General features: G+C 42.3%; 1 protein-coding gene across 1 annotated transcript; it reads left to right on the plus strand.

The window, feature by feature from the left end:
- The first annotated feature begins 911 nt into the window (after positions 1-911).
- On the plus strand, positions 912-20366 carry LOC140949790 (mast/stem cell growth factor receptor Kit-like). Its single transcript, XM_073398923.1, has 13 exons — positions 912-1041; positions 1440-1640; positions 1896-2049; positions 7565-7779; positions 8330-8514; positions 9215-9292; positions 9833-9964; positions 11570-11701; positions 17437-17640; positions 18004-18215; positions 18719-18759; positions 19274-19370; positions 19937-20366. The coding sequence occupies exons 1-13, from the start codon at positions 954-956 to the stop codon at positions 20109-20111; spliced, it is 1914 nt and encodes a 637-aa protein (XP_073255024.1). The 5' UTR covers positions 912-953; the 3' UTR covers positions 20112-20366.
- Positions 20367-21445: the final 1079 nt, after the last annotated feature.

Below are 21445 nucleotides of genomic sequence, written 5' to 3' on the forward strand. Positions count from 1 at the left end.
CGCCATATTGCTTTGATATGTTTGCATGAGGTCTGGGTCAAAGTGACCTTTGATTGGTTCACGGCCTTGTACTTACGCATGTGCTTATGTCAACCCAGTTTTAAACAGTCAAAGCTACAATATAAGCATAAGCACAAGGACAACGAACTTGTCCGTTTTTCTTGTGCTTATGCTTATGCTTATGCTTATGTCGAACCAGTTTTCGCTTGCTTACACCAGTGCTTGTGCTTATGCTTATGCTTATGCTTATGTGCTAGTGAAAACCAGGCTTAAGAAAATTCTTGGCCGAGAAGTTATCATGAAGTTAAGCCTGGTTTTCACTAGCGCATGAGCATAAGCATAGGCACAAGCACATGTATAAGCAAGTGAAAACTGGGTCGACATAAAGCATAAGCATAAGCACAAGAAAAACGGACAAGTTCGTTCTTCTTGTGCTTTTGCTTATCCCCATGTCGTAGCTTTGACAAGTGAAAACTGGGTCGACATAAGCACATGCATCAAGGCCGTGGACCAATCGTAAGCCACTTTGACCCAGACCTCATGCGAACATATCAAAAGCAATATAGCGGACGCTTCGTCCGCCATCTTGTTTATCATTGGGTCGAGGAGAGCTGGTATCGAGAATTGAGTCTAATATGCCATTCTGCGCGTACGTATGTCCTTATGCTGACGCTTACGCGCTGGTGAAAACCAGGTTTAACAAAGTGAAAAAATAGGCTTTTTTCAAAACATCCTTGTCGCCATGGTAACGATCGAAATCTATGTCAAATTTATTGTCCTTAGTATAAATGTATTCTGTCCATACCAAATATGAGCCTCAACGAGTCTTGAATGACACTCCCATTATCAAACTGTTTACAACCACCTTAATTAATTGTGTTTTTTGTATCCCTTGTAATTCCTTTATACAGCACGTATGGATTGGCCGAAAAGGTGATTCGAATTGTTTTCAAATGGCGACTGACACTCGAACGATAGAAAAGGCGGGGGACTGTAACGACGAAAAGAACTATATTTGTGAAATGCCAGCGTCAACAACAAGTACGTTTTCTATCATCCACATCGAGAAGGTTACACTTAGCACATTATCGCAATAGCCCAAGCTCAATACGAGAGCCCGGAACAACCTTATTTTACTTAGCTAATTAATTATTTATTCATACAGCAACAACCACATAAGACGTTGTATGAAAATTATTACTTTTACTCTAAAATTGGGCGGAATGTGCATTATCTTTTTCCTATGAAGCTTTTGTTTAGTATTTTCAGGTTAAAGTCTATCAAATTTTTGTGAATGACTTCCAATTTAGTAAAAGCTCCGCTTTTAGGCTTGTCTACAAGTTATAATTTCACGCTTTTGCCCAGACTTTGAGGTAAGTGACCTTGTCAGAGATACTGGATGGTTTTAAAGGCTTCTATTATTCTGCATTTATCTTTAGGTTGTTATGAGTACCCTAGCAGGAATTCCTCTGTTCCCATTAAAGTCAGCTGTACTTTTCCAGAAAACCTTTGTTTCAAATATGACAACACAACGTCAAACGGCGAGCAAGTCACCATTCAAGGCTGTATATCCGCTGATCAATGCAGACAATTTGATGATCATCATTTGCACTGTTGTGAAGGAGATCTGTGTAATAGTGGTAAGTAAGCTCAAGTATAATGAACACAAAATAGCTAAAAATTGTTACTTTTGGTCCGCCGTGCCATGTTCCTCAGAAACAGGGAAAACTTAGTTTATTCTAACGAGGATCCGTGAAGGAGGAATAGCCATGCTTAGCAGCGAAGTAGATTTTAAGAACCTTTTTGTAAGTTTTCGCAAGATAAGGCACCTGTTTTATTCAGCGCAGACTCGCACGTTTCCTATGCCATTTATAATGCAATACCTTTTCTTGCAGTTAAGAACACCACGATATCTGAACCCGAAAATCCGACCCGCGCCACTTCTAAAGTCATTTACATCTCACTTGGTATCACCTCCGCTTTTTTGCTACTGTCCGTGGCTATTGTTGTCTGGTGCTACAGAAGAAAGAAGCTAAAGACTATTGAAAGGTTTGTGTATATTTTAATTTGCTAGCCACATTGTTCGGCGTAATTTTTTCTCTAGTTGAAGGTGTATCAAAAACACTTATATAAGCAAAATTTTACTTTCCTAGCATTTAATTTTAGCGCGATGTTATTGGTTAGATTACGTCACGTGGCCACTTAGAGCGTCGTGCACCCGCCATTGACAGTTACAAAGAAAACAATCAAGCATTTTGGTTTAGCCAAGGGGCTGAAAACCTAAAAAAGACAGTAAGAAAGAAGAGATCCTGAAGAAGAATATCTTGAAAAATAAATTGAAAATTGACTTGACTGATAAAAAGATGTTATTGCGTTCGACGTCGAGAGAACGCAACCTAGACTCAACCACTTAGAGCCTGAGCACGAACATTTAGCGCAAAGAAACTCAACTTTTTTTAGGCTGGGTGAATTACCGAAAACGATAGGTTGAAGGCTTATGGCCAAAGTCCTTGGCTGACAGCTTTCTTCTGAGATGCCTCTTTCTGCCAGCTGTTTATTTTAACAGACAACCGCTGTTGAGCCTATCTTGGACCAAGAGTAATCTCTCATGTCAACACGATATCAAACTATGCCCAGTCGGTGAGGTTGCATTTTTGAAAGGCAAAGGCCGGTCTCGAGAAGAGGCGTTTGACCTCTAATCGGGTATGGCAAATTTTCGTTGTGACGTTTTCTCACTTAAAAATGGGCTAGTGGAGCAAATGTGTTCAGCAGTACCCAAAAGGGCAAGGGCCGGTTGAGTCGGATGAAGCTTCATTCATCAATAAAATTACCCGTACATTAAAATGAAAAATTTCTCTTAGATCCCGTTTACACGGGACCGGACAAATATTTCAACGAATGATTCAGGCTTTTCCCGTGCAACCCTTTTACACTGTGGAACCGTGCAAATTCTGTATCAAATTTCAGTATGATTTGTTATTCAAAAACTTGCACTGTTCGCGGGTTCCGTGTAACGAAATACGGCGTTGTGCAAGTTTTTGTCCGTTGATATGTCCGAATCTGTTTAAATTCAACGTGGTCTTAAATTTCTTTCAACTGTCACCAACCCTGTTGGGAATTGCCTCCAAAATAGTTGCTATCCAACACAGTCACAGAAGGTTTTTATTCCTTTCCTCACAGTACAGCACACTCTCATCACAAAATAATTCTCTTTTACTATCTCCTATTGTTCTACTATTTTGCTATCAATCACGAGGTTTTCGGGTTTGCTTTCAATTCCAAAGTTCAGGGCTGTCAGGTTCTCACGTGTAATCTATCACTTAACACCTCTTTAAAATCACGTGACTAAAATCAAACCAAACTTAAATCATGTTTACAAAGGAGATTGGTTATTAGTTCCGACACTCTCCCTCATATGTCTACCTTTAGGTGACATATGTTGCATTTATCTCTAGAAACCATATCATACTAAACGTTCTTGTAAGTGAAAACGATTACAGAAAACGAAATGATTCTCAAACTCTCTAAAGAGTCGGTGTTCAATGTTCAGTTCGCTTGCTCTTTGTCAGCAATATCTTGCATTCGTACTCTCGCTGCCATCGCATCGTCACGGGTAGGTCTGAACTCTCGAACCTCCGGGTTTAGGTGTTCCTGAGTTGTCAAAGGCGTCCGGCCGCACGATAGTTCTAAGGGCTAGAGGTGGTTTAGCAGCGGCTCTGACTTGGAAACGGTGACAACCATATCACTGTTTTATCTGTTTTAACACTCTTGGTCAGACGTCTGAGCCTCGGCACCCAATGACGGTCTCTGATCCGCGCCATTGTTAAACCGACTCCTCCATGCTACGTACAGCGATGGGCGTCTTCAACGAGTGTCACTGTGTAGGGGTGCTTGTCAGGCAGGTATACCGAGTAATGTACCTGTACAGGACCTACACATATGAGTATCCCCTGGTCGTTTTCTTCTAAACCCAGTCTTTGTCGATCGTCTGTCACATCATCGCTTTGAATCTCTTGAGGGCGCTTGGTCCAAAACGGGTGCTGGTTTTTTATCTCGTCGGTCGTCAATGGACCCATCATTCTTTCTTGTTTCTTCAGGCGTGAATTCCGTATGAATCTCGCGGTCCAGGCGACAATCCTCAACGTCTTGGTCATTTCAAAGTTCCCTAGCAGAACATTGAGGCACCCATTTGTCGCAGTGGCGCCATTAAAAGTTCTTTGGTAATTTTAGCCTCTGCTTGGCTCTCAGGAGTGCGAGTTGTCACGGTGTTAGTAGGCCATTTTTCTTTGTCTGAAAGCCATTCTGGTCCTTGCCACCACAGCTTGCTGTCATCTACTTGCCCCCTTCCCAGATCTGCCGGATTTTCCTTGGTGGGTACATGGCGCCAAGTGATCCCTGAATGCTCTTGTATTTTCATCGCTCTGTTTGCTATTAACTATTTGTACTCGCCGCCACCGTTTATCCAATGGAGAGCCACTGAGCTATCCAGCCATCCATAGCGACGTTACCAGGAAACCCTTTAAGCGCCTTCTCTACGTTTGTGATAAGGTTCGTTGCCATATGTGCCGACACCAGCCCTAATCGCGGAATGGTCAGCCCCTGCTTCGCTAGTCGAGCCTTTGCAGTAACCAAACCCTGTTTCACCCCTGATGGCTGTCTCACAACTGCATGTACTGTTGCACACACTCCGTTCTTACTCGCATCGCCAAAGGCATGGAGCTCAATTCTTTCAATTTTCTCTCGGGCAGATGTCAGAGCCCTTTCACCTTGACCTCGGCTGGTAACTCTTTCTTCCATCGTGTCCATTGGCTTGCTAGTGGTGGGGGTAACGGTGCATCCCAAGCCACCTTCACGTTGCAAACATCTTTGTAGATGAACTTTCCCTTGATAGTTACCGGCGCCACGAGACCAAGGGGATCGTAACTTCTTGCCAGATTACGAAACAATGTTCTTTTTGACGCGACTGCATCATATTGAGGCATGGTAACACTTATCTGATCTTCTTGTTTGTCCCACGAGAGTCCAAGAAAACTGCCTGTCTTTCCTTTTGTTTAACCGAGCTGCTGTTTAGCAAACGTGCCCTCGTCTTCAACCCCTCTTTCACTCCCTTCTAACTCGGCAACATTCGAGTGCCACTTGTACAGCGTGAACTTAGCATCTTCGAAGATTCTTATGGCTCCCTCTTTCATCTTTTTTCGCCTCTGGTACTGTTGGTTTCCCGCTGATCAGATCGTCGACATACATGCTTTTGCGCAGTTCAGCATCAAGGTGTGGCATACAAGACTCCCAGGTTTCAAGATGGCACTCTATCACTCCCCCAAGAAAAAAGGGAGAAGGCATAAGACCGAACAGAGCTCGCGTGAATCTCAAAACCTCCACTTCAGAATGTTCGCTGGTCTTCCAATGAAATCTAAGTACATCTCTCTCTTCCTTCTTTATGCGCACCTGACGAAAGGCCTGTTGTAGGTCCCCAGTGATAAGGACTGGATGAAAGCGCATGCGTACTAAAATACTCGGCAGGTGATTCTGAAGCGGTGGTCCGGCATACAGAGAAACATTTAAACTTGGCACATGTGGGTTCGCTCTAGACGAGGCGTCATAAACGATCTTAGCTTCGTAGTTTCAGCTCCTTTAATCTTTTATCTTTAATCAAGCTAATTGCCATTAGCGCTTACGCCAATCCGGCAATACGGATCCACCGGCTTGTGAGGTATGTAGAATTATTTTCCCTGCGATGAATCACTTGCGACTTGTATTATTCCCACGGACTTCTGTTTTTCAATTATCTCTCCATAACTCTCGGTCACATCCAAGCGCTGGCGTCTGTTCTGGAGGTAGCTGAGCCTTCGCAGCCTAACTGCTTTATCGTTTGGCAAAGGAGGATGGCTACCTTTCTATGGTAGTGAGGTTTCATACTAGCCTTCTGGGTGTCGTACCAACTGTTCTCTGAACTCTGCATAGACTGTGCGCTGGTCATGTTCTGGGGTATCTTCTAAAACCTGAGACGTCTAGCCGACAAAGTTCCGCATAATCCACACGACTCGTTTGAGTCCGCAGCATATTCGTGTGGTCAATCCCAGTTCACGGTGACATAATAGTCCACTCCAGCTTGGTCTTGTCTGCTACTGGTTCCCCTAGGAGCCCACCGCGGCAGAGCTCGGACGTCTTGATCCCTGTATACTCGCTGGCCCCTGATATCAGGTGTGTTGGGAGATATGGCTTAGGGTCACAGTCCGTCATCTCAACTCCTTTTTAGATGAGCCTATGACTCGATAATCTTTTGATAGTGTGGGTTATTAATCATCAGCAACTCCCGTCTTTCGACCTTGGTAACGTCAACGTTTAATTCGTCACTGCCATCAGTTGAACGTACTTTGATTTTGGAAAGTTCTCCTTCACGTGTGGTCGATCCCAGCATCATTTCTATTCGAAGAACTTCTTTAGCCCGAGAGCTCTTCGGAAGTTTCTCCAAAAGCACAGCTGAAGCATACGAACTCTTAGCTCCTGTATCCAGAAGTGCACGATACAGTACTCCCTCCACGGTTACTATCACCACAAGATAAACAACACGCCCTTGGTTCTCGGTGGCTGTCAACAATTGGTCTCCTTGATTGCAAATCGATGTATGGTGTTACTGTCTGCACTTCTGACAACGCATTCTACTCCTGCACTCAGCTGCATGATGTCTTGGCCCAGTGCAATTAAAGCACATCCGCTTCTGCGCTAGTATTCTTTTCCTCTTGTCTATCGTGGATGCGCGCGTGCAATCGCGCGAGATGTGACTCGCGTCATCACAGTAAATACAACGGCGTTTGTCCATGGATTCTGCGTGGAAAAAACGAGATTTGTTCTCAGGGCGCTTAGACGGAGTAGTCATGCTCTCGACGTTATTTCCTTCAGTCGCTGGGTTTACGTCTCTCCATTTCTTCAGAGCTTGGAACAAACGGGGTAAATCCCAGTCTTCACAGTTTTCTTGTCCCCTGACCAAATCGACTTTGATTCCTGTCAATTTATCTAGCACGCTTATTGTCATTCCGTTTACTCTCTCAATTTTTCCAAGCGTTTCCAGTGACTGGACGTTAAACAGCAGTGTTTGTAAAAGGAATTCACTTTATTTGGGTCGGCGCTTGTCACAGTGGGGAGTTGAAGAATTTTATTGACATAGGCGTTGACAACTTCGCTCGTTTTTCCATATTCTTCTTTGATTATGTTTTTGCTTTTTCATATCCCTCTGTATTAAGCGGCAATCCATCGATGTCTACCCTGGCTTTAGGCTCCAATAGCTCTTGCAAGTAGGCAAATTTTGTTACAGACGCTAATTCCGTTTCGTCGATTTCCGCCTCAAATTTATTCCAGAACGGCGTTGTTCAATGCGTTGTTCATTGGTTTCTGTATACGTCCACGTCTGCACAAATAGTCGTGTACAAGCCAAACGTTTTAGCGCTGGTATGTTTTTCAGGTTGAAGATATGGTGCTTAAACTGATAACAGTCACCGCTATCATTACGATTATGCACGAGCGCTTTTTTAATTAATCCAGCTTTTATTATGTCCTTTTTCTCCAGGTCACCTGATTCACAACCCTCTGATAAATGGGAAATGCTGCCCGAGCAAATAGAATTCGAGGAAGAGCTGGGGAGAGGAGAGTTTGGTGTTGTTTACAAAGCAACCTTTAGAAAGAGGGATGAGATGGAGGCGTTGGTCACTGAGACTTCCAAATGGCCTTCATCATCCACGAAGCCGAAGGCACCACAGGTGGTGGCTGTCAAAGTTTTACATGGTAAGAAATATTTTAATCTACAAAAACAAGAGACAAAGCCGTAAGCGCTAATTGAATTTGTAACTTATTTCCAGTTGTTTATATGCAACAGAAACGAATTCTTTTTTATTTCTTGTTTGGACCTTTCTGAGACCCTAACAGAAAATCAGTCGAAAAAAATCCAATTTTTTTTATTTCGCTTGCTTTGGTTCCTGTTAGTATTGTTGTTGTTGTCGATTATTCTTTTCACCACTGTTCTCCTTCGAAAACAACGGCTAAGGCCTGAGGGTAAATAGGGTAGGAGTTCAAGGTAGCATGCCTCACCCACCCTGACTGTTCCAGATACCGCATCCCCTCCAAGGCTGCCATCTAAGAAGATGGGGTGGTAAAGTGACTATTAAACTGAAATGCACTTAGAAGGTAGAATCTACCTGTCCTCTTGTGCATAGGAGGATGCGTGCGATAAAAAGGGATTAATATCTGTCATGCAAATGAAAAATCTATCACTGAAATAACATGCTGTCACAGGAAGAATGAAGAAGACATAATCATTTTATCAAATTGTCTTTAGATGATCCATCTGAGGCACAGATTGAAGAGTTCACGTTTGAGATTGAACAAATGAAACTGTTAGGCTCACATAAGAACCTTGTATCCATGGTTGGATGCTGCACGCTTGAAGAGAAAATGTTCCTGGTCATAGAATACGTCCCGTGTGGTGACCTCTTGACTTGGCTACGCCGCCGAAGAAAAAAGGTAAGAAAATCATTGCAGCGTGTTCTCGTGTTCTGAAAGGGTAGACCACCATTTTTGTGACTATATAGCTACCAGCACTATCATGCATTTGGACTATTGCAGATTTACATTTGCGAAGATACCAATTTCATACCCGATAAAGTCCTTGTTATTGAAATCATAAGAATTTTTTTAAAACTTTTGTTACAAAGAGAAAATACTATACTCTCGAGATTACTCAGTGCTTACGGGAAAATATTTCAACATTATCATATATCTGACTGGATTTGATACAAGGTGCCTGCACTCACTCTACTGGACAGCCAAGTCCAAGGAGCAAGAATTCATCCTCACCACCCATGAAACTCACTCCCCCAAACTCTGCTAGTAGTGTTACGACTACGAGTCACAGCATTTATTTGGCTGGGCTAGCTTACAGGGAAACTTCCTTGACTTTGAACTGCATTCTGGCTTGAAAATCTATGAAAGTGACAAAATCTCCCCTACCTACCCCCTACTTTTGACACAAAAAACCCAGCCACCCACCCTCTACAAGGTCCGGGCCTAAGCTCTCTGATAAGCTCTCTGGATTTTTTTCGGCTTCCCTGGCTTGATGCCCGTGTTCAAGCGAAAACTTTGCGGGCACCTTTAAGCAAAGTCACACAGATGTATTGGTCTTTATTTGTTCCGAAACTGATAACGTTGGTTGCTGGAAGTCTAGATCAACGAACTTAAGGCCTCCGAGAGATCATATGCTGACAAAGAGGTTCTGAAAGATCAGGAAGAGACCAGAGATAAGGTAGGCTTGTTAACAAAATGTACTGATTCAATATTTTATCCATTTTTGTTTGACCCTGATATTTTTTCTATTCTTCAAAGTCCCCAAACCGTTTGTTATTTGATCCCTGTGTCTGGTTGACGGCTCATTGTACGTAATCAAAGACTTTATTAAGAGCGCTTTCCAAAAGTCAGAACTGGCCGGCCAGACCATAGCCGGCACCAGTCATTTTGACAATGAAAAATGCTTTTTGGCAATAGTTTTTGTTGAAACACCATTTCCTTTGTGCCTGCTATTTGGGATCTGACTGATAGTTTTGATTAAAAGTGAAATTCTCATTATGACCGGAATGGTCTGGCCGGTCAGTTCTCACAAATGGAAAGCGTCCTAAGATTATATTAAGACACAGAAATTGGTTCCATGCATGTAAAAATCACCAAAAAGTTATTATGTTTAAAGCCCTCTAATAAAATTTTTTTGATGTCTTTTTTATGGGGTGGTATAAGAGGGAGGGTGAAACACTCTTATAGGATGGATTGAACGGTCTTTCCTTCTTCGTAGCAAAAACAAGCAGGCAAACTTTTGAAGAAAACGGCAAAGGAAGAGCAAGCTCAGGTCACCATGGAAATGATCTCATTGCGCCAGAGTGGCGACCTAAAGGACATGGCGTCAGCCACTCACAGTCTCCCTGATGTAAGAATTTTAATAAACACACTCAAACCACAAGCGGCCTTGTCTCCATCCTTGGAGGCCTAGGGACAGTAAGGTGGTTTGAGAGAACACGTTTGAGCCCCTGGTTACCGACTCTCACCAAACCATTTGCAAACAATCCAGCGAGTGCTGATTCCCGATTGGGCACAAAAAATGCTTAATATTATTTTGCCCAATGGGCGAACAGGGGCTCCTATTTTCTTTTCGTGTGTTCGTAAACGACGGCTATTATCTCACCATACTTTCACCAGGGTTGGGCGTGCAAGGGGAATCTTGGCTTTTCCCACTTTGCCCCTATCTACCAGAAACGTAGGAACTACTGATGATTTGGGAAGACGTTTCAGATGCTGTCAGCAGGACCGTTCCAATTGGCTCCTAGACCATTCTGTCACAAGCAGGGTGCAAAAAAAGTCAGTTTTACAGCCTGCCATTCGGGCAAGCTGCATTTACTAGCCCACAAGTCATTTCAACTAGCCCCCAAACCCTTTTTGATTAGCAAGACTGATTACCATCCTTCTGTAATTTGAATTTCCCCAAAAAACAGCACTTGCCCGTCGGGAAAAATCACTAGCCCGATAGCAGAATCCACTAGCCCCGGGCGAGCGGACACGACTTTCTTTGCACGCTGCACAAGATATATCGTAAATGATATTTACGATGGCGTGATCGATAAGGATCGATGCAAGCTTGAATACGTGTCGTAAGCTCAAGTTTATGTTTTTGGAGGAGCATCTTTTAAATACCCACTCATACGTTTCCAAATTTAGTTTTCGGGTAGACAGTTGCAATTTCTTTGAATTCATGGACGGGCTTTATATCGAACTGAAGCTTTCCTGACAGCGTGTATTTCTTTGGTGCAAGAGCCAAACATGTATCATAATGGCGAGACAATAGCTGTTGTGTACGAACACACCAAAAGAACTCAGGAGATGGTGTTTATCGATAGGCACAATAATACACAGCATTCTTTGCACACAGTCAGCTTGACCGTTTGGAAATAGTTTAGTAAGGGTCGGCACCCAGGGGCTCTTCCGTCCTTGCTTGAAAACTATTTTTTTGCCGCGCCTTTTCTCCCCAACCGACTGACTGCCTCTGGCTCTCCGAGGATGCCTTGTCTCGCGATACGGAAGGTGTAACATGATATATTTCATTCCTAAGAGCATTGGGCGAAGCGAAAGATGACGTTTCAGTGACTGAAGAGATATCACGTAACAAAAGACTATTGTTATTGAATTAAATATCGTGGTTTTTGAAGAATGATAAATAAAATTTCCATCTTATTTCAGTGGAACTTTAAATGAACAAATTCACCTCCTTTCTGTCTTCTGTTAGTCGAATTACATAGTTTTAGCACAAGTACCCCGAAACTCATGGAAGATAATTATTAGTACATAAGATTTTATGACATGATTTAAATTGGATTTTAAGCCGAGGGAACTAGAAAATAAAACAATAAGAAGTAAAAGGCATTAGTCTGCCTAAACTTGTGTGATATTTTAATTTTTAGTTACAGGCAGTAACTTCTAACAATGTTATGTTACAATTTTCTTACATATAAATTAATCGCCTTTTTTAAAAATCATTTAGCAAAGGTTCACCTTTAATAGTGAGGCTATGGACGATGAACATTCTGCACACAAGGGAAAGATGAACATTACACAGCAAAGTGACAAAGATGCCGTTCTTGAAGTGATTCCCTCAACTTCCGCTACAAATCAAGTAAGAAGTTTTATAATTATTTAGCACTACAAGTAATGCGGGTATGGGTATGCGGGTACTAGGTGTACTTGGTGCATTTGGTGCGTCAGGGTCATGAACCTCCCTACCCTGCAATGCATAGTTCCGGGTAGCCCTTGGGCAAGGCGTAACACCCGTTAGGCCTGTCAAGGTCACGAAATTGTTGTCTGGCAGTCAGGTTGTTTTTGCCACAGGCTAAGGGAGAAAACCTCTACAGAAAACTAGCCCACCGCTGGAAGGTCTGGCGCTCCTCCAGCATCGCTTGCTGGGATTTCTCTCAGTGAGCCCAGCAAAACATTGATTTGGACAGAAATTAATTATCTCGTCTATAGTATTGTTCTCACTAACATAACCTACGGACTATCTGTTTATGGCGCCTCCGATGCGGAAATTAATGTCCTTCAACAATTTTTAGACAGATGCTATAAGTTACGCTTTATATCTACACAGTTAAATATTAGATCATTAATACAAAAACAAGATAAAGCGATTTTTCAAAAAGCTAAACAGCATGATATATAACCACCCTCTGAAGGTATGCTTACCGCAAGAAAAGAACAATCTAATCTTCGACGTAAAAGGTTCCAAAGGTCCAAGATAAACACCGAACGTTATAAGAACACATTTGTAAATAGATTAATTTTTAAATACAACCTTTCATGATATTTTATGTCAGATTTGTGTAACTATTTTTTTGCATTTTTTAATCTTTTCATCCTCTAACATTGGATATGTATTTTTATCTAATGAGCAATAAAGACATTTATTATTATTATTATTATTATTATTATTATTATTATTATTATTATTATTATTATTATTGATAAACACTGCAAAATTCCCTACATACTTGCTCGGTCCTCGCCGGGATAAACGAGGGCCGCGTCCCCCATTGGGCAACCATGTTGGAGTTGATAAGTCAGCTACTGGAAGACTCTTAAGATGCAAGATAAACACTCTGGTGTCAACTTTTAACATCCGTTCACTCAACTCCATTGAGATGATTGGAGAGCTTACCGCGCTGGCAGAGGAGAAAGGAACATCTGTTGTTTGTCTGCAGGAACATCGAAAATTTCACGATAATGCGGACGTGCACTATACTGATGTCGGCAAAGGCTGGATCTTGGCCACTTCCTCGTGCTGGAGGAAGTCCGTGAACAGTTGCGTGGGAGGAGTGGGTATGCTACTAAGCCCCTCTGCTTACAACTCCCTCCAGGGCAATATTGTGGTAGTGAATAGCCGAATCATCGAGGAAAACTTAAGTGACAACCCTGCTACTACTATTATATGGTGCTCAGTCCAACGAACTGCTCGGATGACAGCGATGCTCTAGACTTCTACAACACACTCTCTGAATTAATAAAGAAGCTACCTGGACATAACCTTAAGAACATATGTGGTAATATTTGAATGCACAAATCGGTCCCTTAGACTGTAATTGGTTTAGCTTTGGAAAAAAGACGTTTATGTTGGATATGGCTACTGCATGTGGGCTTATAATTTTTAACACACGCTACCAAAAGTGCTTTAAAAGTTGTGGACGTTCATGTACCCAAATGGTTGCAAAGCCAAACTTTATTATATACTGGTAAACAGGAAATAGTGGAACAGTGTCTCAAAGACTATCAGGCGTATGACCCTCTCAGTACAGCATATTCAGACCATAAAATTGTCGTAACTAAACTACGCCTCAGGTTTCTAGCCAATGGGAAAACAATTGCCAAACGTACCAGTTTCGACTGGCATTGTTTTAGCACCAGCCATTCCGTAAGAGAGGCTTATATTGTGGAAGTTAAGAATCTCTTTGAGGCCCTCTACGAGCTTGAGGAAAAACACACTGTGAACGATCTGTATACTACGATGATCGAGGCCCAAATGGATGCAGCTGAGAAGTGTATTCCTAAGAAGAAACGAGTGAAAAAACGAGTGCCCTGGGAGAAAGAACTTGTCAAGGAGAAAAGGAACGAGTTGAAGAAAGCCTATTTAAAAAATTAGCGTCTCCCCAACTCTGACAATGCGAACTACCTAAAACAAGCGAAAGAGGAACTTCAAGCTGCATATGACAGCGAACAAGTGGAATATCTGGCCCAGAAATGCGCTGAGATTGAAAACGCTGCAGTGCAGCATCAGGCAAAAAGAGCATGGGATACTATTAATGAGATAACGGGAAGGACCTCATCAGCTACAAGTCGTCTTATAAAGGCGAAACTGCTGAATTGAGGGACCATTTTGCCACACTCTTAGGCCAACCTGAGGCCGAAGACAGGAACCCAGTAAGTAAATTGTACAGGATACTATTCCGATCAGCACTAATGCCTTCACTTTCGAAGAACTCAATTCCAGCATCAACACATTTGCCAACAATAAGGCACCTGGCATAGATGAACTCCCAGCTGAGGTATAGAAAAGTGGCTCACTCAATGACCAGTTGCTAGACGTTTGTAATATGATGCGTGAAGGTAGCGGAAAATCTGAGCTATGGTCCAAGAGCATCATAAACCCCGTACCCAAAAAGGGTGATCCCAGTGAACCTCAGAACTATCGTGGTATTGCACTAATTCTAACATCAGCTAAGATATATAATAGAGTGCTTCTTAACAGGATCCGCCCCCGCTTAGAACCCCTGCTGCGCACAAATAAAAACTGGTTCCAACCAGGAAGATCAACAGTTGGTCAGATACTTACTCTTCGAAGATTTGTTGAAGGCATAAAGGCCAAGAATCTAACAGCAGTTCTTACCGTTGTGGACTTCAAATTCTGAAGGCTTACGGCATCCTAAATCAAATAATCTTGGCTAGAGCGTCGATGTGTCATAACACTGAAGCCATAGTTTGCTCACCTGGTGGAGAAACAGATTTCTTTGCTTTCCATGCTGGAGTACTGCAGGGTGACACGTTAGCTCCGTTCCTGCTCATCATAGCATTAGACTACGCAATGAGATCCGCAATTGAAGGCTACGAAGACCTTGGATTTACACTGACTGAGAGAAGAAGTCGTCGCTCTGCCGCAGTTATGATCACTGGCACAGACTTTGCTGACGATATCGCATTGATTTCAAATAACTTGGATAAAGCCCAATTACTAGTAGAGGGAGTTGAAACTGCTGCCACAGAAGTTGCTCTGCACATTAACACCGGCAAGACTGAATACATGGCCTACAACCTCCGAAACCGAGCGACCTTACTACCCTATAGTCAATTCAAAGCTAAGACAAGTGGACGATTAATTCAAGTACCTAGGCTGTTGGATAGATTAAATGATCATTACGTTTCTTTAGAGTTTCAGTTGAATCTGCTCTATTGTACGGGTCAGAGAGTTTGACATTGACCACTTGATGGCTGCTACACAAGACCCTTAGATAAGGGGGGGGGGGGGGGGCGGCGGGCGCCCGAAATAAATAGAGACAACTATTTTAATTTTTACTTTCGACTAAAGGAGAACGCAACATAATAATTGCGGTAGGTCAGGTGTAACTACAGCCGTCATGCTATTTTCGTCGTTGGTGTATTACTTCTGCGCATGCGCCTTCTTGAATTACGTCACAACCTCTCGTTTCAATGCTATTTTAGTCGTGGACTCGACACTGGCCTTTGCTTCCTAGGTAAACTTCGTCCGGTGAAGCCACAAAGGCTTTCTTTAACTGTCGTGGTTTAGTTCATCCCAGATATTTTGAGAACAGACTCCTGAAGCAAGGATACGTGTTTGATAGCTCTAAACCTGCCACTTTTAAGCTAAACACAGAGAAACTTCATGATTATCAATTACGTCCACTTGGTTAAACACCTGTTCTTGTACTCACAGTTGGCTCCTCAGGTCACTTAAGGCATGACTATATAATTAAATACGCGTAATTTGATAAAATGCTATTTAGAACAGTTCGTTTCTATCAATGATCCTGAAAATTGGACTACTAATGTAGCTTAATGACCTTAGCAATATGAGACATTTTAGAAGTTCAAATTTTCGTCATGTGACTTCTAATTGAGAATTAACGGTCAAAATATTTACTGTAAAATGGGGAAAGGATAATGAAAGAGCAACAAGTTCTTTTAGGTATGTTTCAGAGGCTATTAAAAAGGTTCTGAAGAATTCGCCTTTTATGTGTGTTTACGTAAAACAGTAATCTGTAAATAAAGGGAAAAGGGTCACGTGACCTGCTAATTAGTTAAATAGCTAATAGGATAAATAACATTTCCAACCATAAAAGGTGAATTTACGTTTTACACTATTTGTCTAACAATTTGGTAGTGAAAATTCCTAAGATTAAGTTTTGCAAACCTTCCCCGTTTAGGAAAACGTGTTTTGTGATGTCACTGATGAAGCAATGTCACGTGTTATTTGAAATCACGTTTTACGCGTTTTTTTCATTAAGCCACAGTTGCAGTTCGCTTTTCAGGATCACTGATTGAAGCAAACCGGTTTAAATAGCATTTTACAAAATATGCATATTTAATTAGGTAGTCAGAGATGCAGCATTTGATTTTGCAAATTGACACTTGGACAGAAGGAGCGAAAACACCAGGACTGGCTTGAAAAGATCAACGAAGAAAACGCATGCCTTCTGAAGCAAAAACAGGAAGCATTTAGCAATTGGCTTTAGGAAAAGACCTCGACTGCCAGGCACGACCGTCTCAATTAAACAAGCACCTCAGGAACAAAGTCCAGACTGAGCTGAGACAGATGAAGGATACGTGGTGGTAACACAAGGCTGCAGAGCTGCAGCAATACTCAGAAAAGAACAACTTTAAGAGGTTCTTTGAGAGCTCGAAGACTGTATATATGGCCCCTCTTTCAATTTCATGACCCCTGTCCCATATTCGGCTGGAACCCTGCTTACAGGGAAGTCTGATATCGTTCAAAGTTTGTGAAAAATCTTTAGCCAACTTCTCAACAAATCGACCAGTAAGCAAACCAAGATATACTTCAGCGCCCGGTTCTAAGCTCTCTTGACGATCTCCCAACACTGGAGGAAACCCAGAAAAAAATAAGCAGCTGCAGGCTGGGAAAGCACCTGTTCCTGACGAAATACCTCCCTAACGACTTCAAGGACACCAACGCCATCCACCTGTGCAAGAACAAAGATGACAGAGCATCTTGTTACAGCCACAGAGGCATCTCGCCGTTAAGTATTACAGGAAATCTCATGGCACTCATCATACTGAGCTGTATCACACACGACCTCTTGGATGATTTCGTGTCCGAGAGTCCTTGTGCCTTCAGGAAAAACAGAGGGACAATCGACATGATACTCGCCGTAGGAAAGATCAAGAAAAATGCCGCGAGCAGAATCAGAGCCTGTACATCCTCTTTGTGCACCTGACCAAGGCCTTTGATACGGTCGGCAGGTGGGTTGGACATGTGTTTCTGATGGACGACACGCACCTCCCGAAGATGGTCTTCTTCTCTGAGGTGGCCAGCGGTACACGTAGCATTGGACACCCACTAAAGAGGTTCAAAGAAGCCCTGAAACAAAAAACTGAATCAAATCCCACTGTCCGATGGGAAACCTTCGCCACAGACCGCAACGCCTGAAGAATGGCCGTTCACAAGGGCGTTCAAGGCTTTGAAAAGAGTGGCTGAATAATCTCGATCAGACTTCTCGGCTGGCCGTGTTCTAGTTGCGCAAAAGCTGCGTCTTAGCGATTAAGTCGATCCGTCCGATTTCTTCGAGTTCTTTAAGCTAGACCATTATTTATTTTTTTGTAAATTTCCCTAAGGATGTGGAGTGGAAAGTAACGGAAAAAGACTGGCTACTAAGCAGCCAAGCGGCAACAGGAAAAAGTCAAGCGAAGCCTTCACCCGCCATGCCACCTGTAAGCGAAAGCATACACGAGGATCTCAGCAGTGATGAAGAAGACGCGGAGGAGAACTTTCAAACCAAACAACTCTTTTCATTTGGTTGGCAAATTGCTAAAGGAATGGTAATTACTATATGATTATTTTCTGAGCAACGTTGCTTCCATTCAGGTTTTGTTTTCATCCTTCAAAGATCGTTATCAACGACTATTCCACAAGCAAGAAATAAAGGATAAATAAGTTAATTTTCTAGATGATTAATGGTTTTTAGAGGAGAAATTGTCATAGTCGATCGAACCAAATTCGGCATGTTTTGTCTGAACTTAAATCAGCCGTTTAGATCAGTTCAGTTGTGATATTTTACTTTTGGTTATTGGCTCCTATAATTTTCACGCCTTCACCCATGCCTTTTTAGGCAATAGTAGCTCCGTAACCGAAGTTTTATATGGTACTTATTTTCATTTTTTCTCTTTCCTTCTTAAAATTAGAATCATCTCGCCGAAAACAATCTTGTTCACAGAGACCTTGCTGCCCGTAATGTTCTTGTTGGCCATGACAACCAAATCAAAGTGTCAGACTTTGGGTTGATGAGACAAATCTATGAAGATGTGAAGAGCTCAGCGAAGTCCAAAAAACTTCCTGTAAAATGGATGGCCCCCGAAGCACTTTATCAAGGCCTTTACACAACCAAAAGTGATGTGTGAGTATAAAAAAATCCCACTCTTTTAAACACATTTCGTTAAATTACTGCTCAGAAAACCTCAGTCAGCTTCCCTAAAAGTCGTGATCAGCGAGTTTATTTCAAACCGATCTAGAATTTCAGTGGTCATGGTGGCTGATTTCGTACTTGTCAATATAATTTCGACTCAGGACTACGTAGTTTGCATATAAGTCCTGAGCGAGAGCGGCGTCTGCTGAATTCTTAATTCGGAGTGTATGTAAAGAACATTTAGTTACGATTATGCGGCAGACCCGTCACCTAAATTGGTATTCTTTTCCGATCCCTACTCTATTAACCTTGCTAGGCCATTGGCTAAGGGCTTTGAGCAGCTGAGGCCTGGTGTCATAGGGTTCAGTCAAGGGCGAAGGCATGGAAAGGTGGAGATACGCCCTTTTGCCTTAAGTTCACCAAGTATTAAGAAGAGAGGAAAAGTAATGTCAATGCAGTGGGAATATTCACGACCTCTGTGCTTTTCTCTATAGTTGGTCTTTTGGTGTTGTTCTTTGGGAGATGGCTACATTGGGTGAGTAGACCGTCACACACTAATCATGTAAACTTCCAAGGGGAGGGGAATCCCAAGAACTCTCCTCCCTGTTGTAACGGGGTATATGACTTGAATTGTGCGACTGATATCAAAGGACGACACTGGGACTTAAAGAGTGAGTCCTTATTGAATAAGGTTATTGTTACCAGGAAACAGGCTGATACCTGATGACTTTTATTTGTGGCAAGCTAGGCACTTTTGTTTTCAACAAGGCTTTATGTCTGATAAGTGATAATCTGCATCAAATATGCACGCATTAGTTGTTTTCTGGAAAGAGTAGCCTTATTACTAAGCACCCTGTTATCTTTGAAGACACATTTCAATGCAATTCTGACCCCTGCTCAATCACTATTCTATTGCAAAACGGCATTATTGAGTGCGGGGGAATGAAGAGTCGTCGACATTGACATTTCCAGGAAAAAGCTATCCAGGGCAATGAGCCGTATTTTCAAATAATAACATGTATATTTTTTCTTTCGCATAACGTGATCAGGAGGCGTACCATACCCCACGCTGACCAACTCAGAGTTGTATCGACTGCTTGGCACTGGTTATCGCATGGAAAGGCCTGACATGTGCTCCGATGATGTGTACGTTTCTTGATCAGAATCGTCTTAGAACTGACAAAAAGATTCGATTTTTCCGTGCGTCTTTTTAGTTATAAATAGCCTTGAAAGTTGCAGAGGACAAGTCGGTTTTGATTTTGACGTTTTCTTCGATCAAAGTGATTACTGAACAGCCTGACGGCAAAATCTTAGCTTAAATATTTGTTTCATACAGTGATATGATAGTGTTATTTAACAGAGATCGACAGAGCAAGAATTAGCCTGCCTGCAAGCTCTCCATTTGAGCGAGGAAAACGAACCGCGCGAGTACGCGCGATTGGGGAGCCCCTCGCTGTCGTGTTTCCTCTCGCGTGTCGCACGTGCGTGTACTTGAAGAGATCCCCCAAATGGAGAGCTTGCTCGCAGGCTTGGCAAGAAACCGGCAAGCCTAATGATCCGGCGTGAGTGGCTCCCATCTGGTCTAAAGGAAACCTCTTCCACTAAATCGGAAAAACGGTGTCTATACATGTAATAATGGATTGGAACTCTGACTAACTTCAATTGGTTTGTTTTTTTGTTGTTGTTGTTGTTTTTTTTTTTGTCCATAACAGATATGAGCTGATGGCTGACTGCTGGAAAGAGGAACCTCGCTCTCGTCGCAGTTTCTATCAACTGATCGAAAAACTGGAGGTGATAATGGAGAGGGGTGCACCATACTTGCATCTAAACAAACACGATGAAGATCGTCCGTATTACAACGTGCCACCTGAAGCTAGTGGTGATTAAACATGGAGAAGGAGCTTCCCCAGTAATCAGACAATTTCAGACCAAACGAGTATAAACAGTTAACCAGTAATGATCATATCGAGAAAGTAATATTAAAACGTTTGAAGGAAGTAAAAGTAGAAGCATAACAAAAACCGTATTAGCAGTAAGGCATTTGGGATCTAATCAGGACTGAGCCCTTTACCCAGGAATGTTCTTGCAAAACGCCTGGGTCATAGCGTGCTAGATTTATGTTTTTAAGACTGTTTTTAGATTCCTCGATCTCTCACGTAAAAATAAAAACAAATTATTAAGTTGTCACATGCTACTGTTTTCGTTTCTTCCCAATCTGCAGCCTGCGTAGCCAGCGGGATCATAAGCGCGCACAGAGTTTTGGCAAAGGAGCTGCAAAGCCGCTCACCTTGGGGAAGAAGAGGAGACGTTTTGAAATTCCCTCGCAGCTTCACCGCCATAACTCTTACACGCGCGCGCGCAAAAACAAGGGAAGGCCAGCTGATCTGACAGGCAGCCCAAGCGTAGTATGGTTGTTGCATGTGGTACAATATTGCAAAATGAAAGGAAACTATTGAAGATTGTTACGCGGGTAATCTTTTAGAGGACGGGTAGCTTGCAAACCAAACTGAACGCAGGGTTGTCGGAACAGCAACAAGAAGATTTATTCCAAAAATGAACGTAGTTTCCACGAAGTAACACTTCACAACAGCACGTAACTCGTTAAACTTACACGGCCTCCGCCAACTTGAATAAACTTGATAAACTTACACGGCCTCCGCCAACTTGAATAAACACTGCTTCGTCACACTTGACTAAACACGACCAACGTCGAACTCTCCTCGCTTGTGAAAACTAGTTAAAACTAAACTCGAGCTGGCCTACTTATATACTTTTACAATAAAGTTCTAGAACATTCCAAATAGTCTAATTATAGAAAGATTACAAAATGTACCGCTTTAGGAACGCTTACGCAAGATCCTAAAATAAACAAACTACGAACTCTCGCGAAGCTTCTAGAAAGTCACGCTAGTCACGCAATACAATTTTTCGTAACAAAGATTCGTCCGGGGCGGTAATAGATTCAAGAAGAAAGTTATCAGCAGAAATTAATTATCAATAAAAACATCTCTGACGTTATTTAAATTGCGTGTTTTTGCTTTTTTGCCAGAAAAACAAAATGAATGAGCCGCCAACGATCGAATTCATAAGGGGCAATGAGGCTCTAGAGAATTTCAAGCCCATTTAAAAGGGGGCTTAATAGAGACGGGGGGCTTATTTAATTTAGAAACGATGATGGTATCAGTTCTCCGTAAAGAACTAGAGTACAAAGTGGAAAAGCT

The sequence above is a fragment of the Porites lutea genome, chromosome 10 (genome assembly GCF_958299795.1).
Source record: "Porites lutea chromosome 10, jaPorLute2.1, whole genome shotgun sequence".
Taxonomy (NCBI): domain Eukaryota; kingdom Metazoa; phylum Cnidaria; class Anthozoa; order Scleractinia; family Poritidae; genus Porites; species Porites lutea.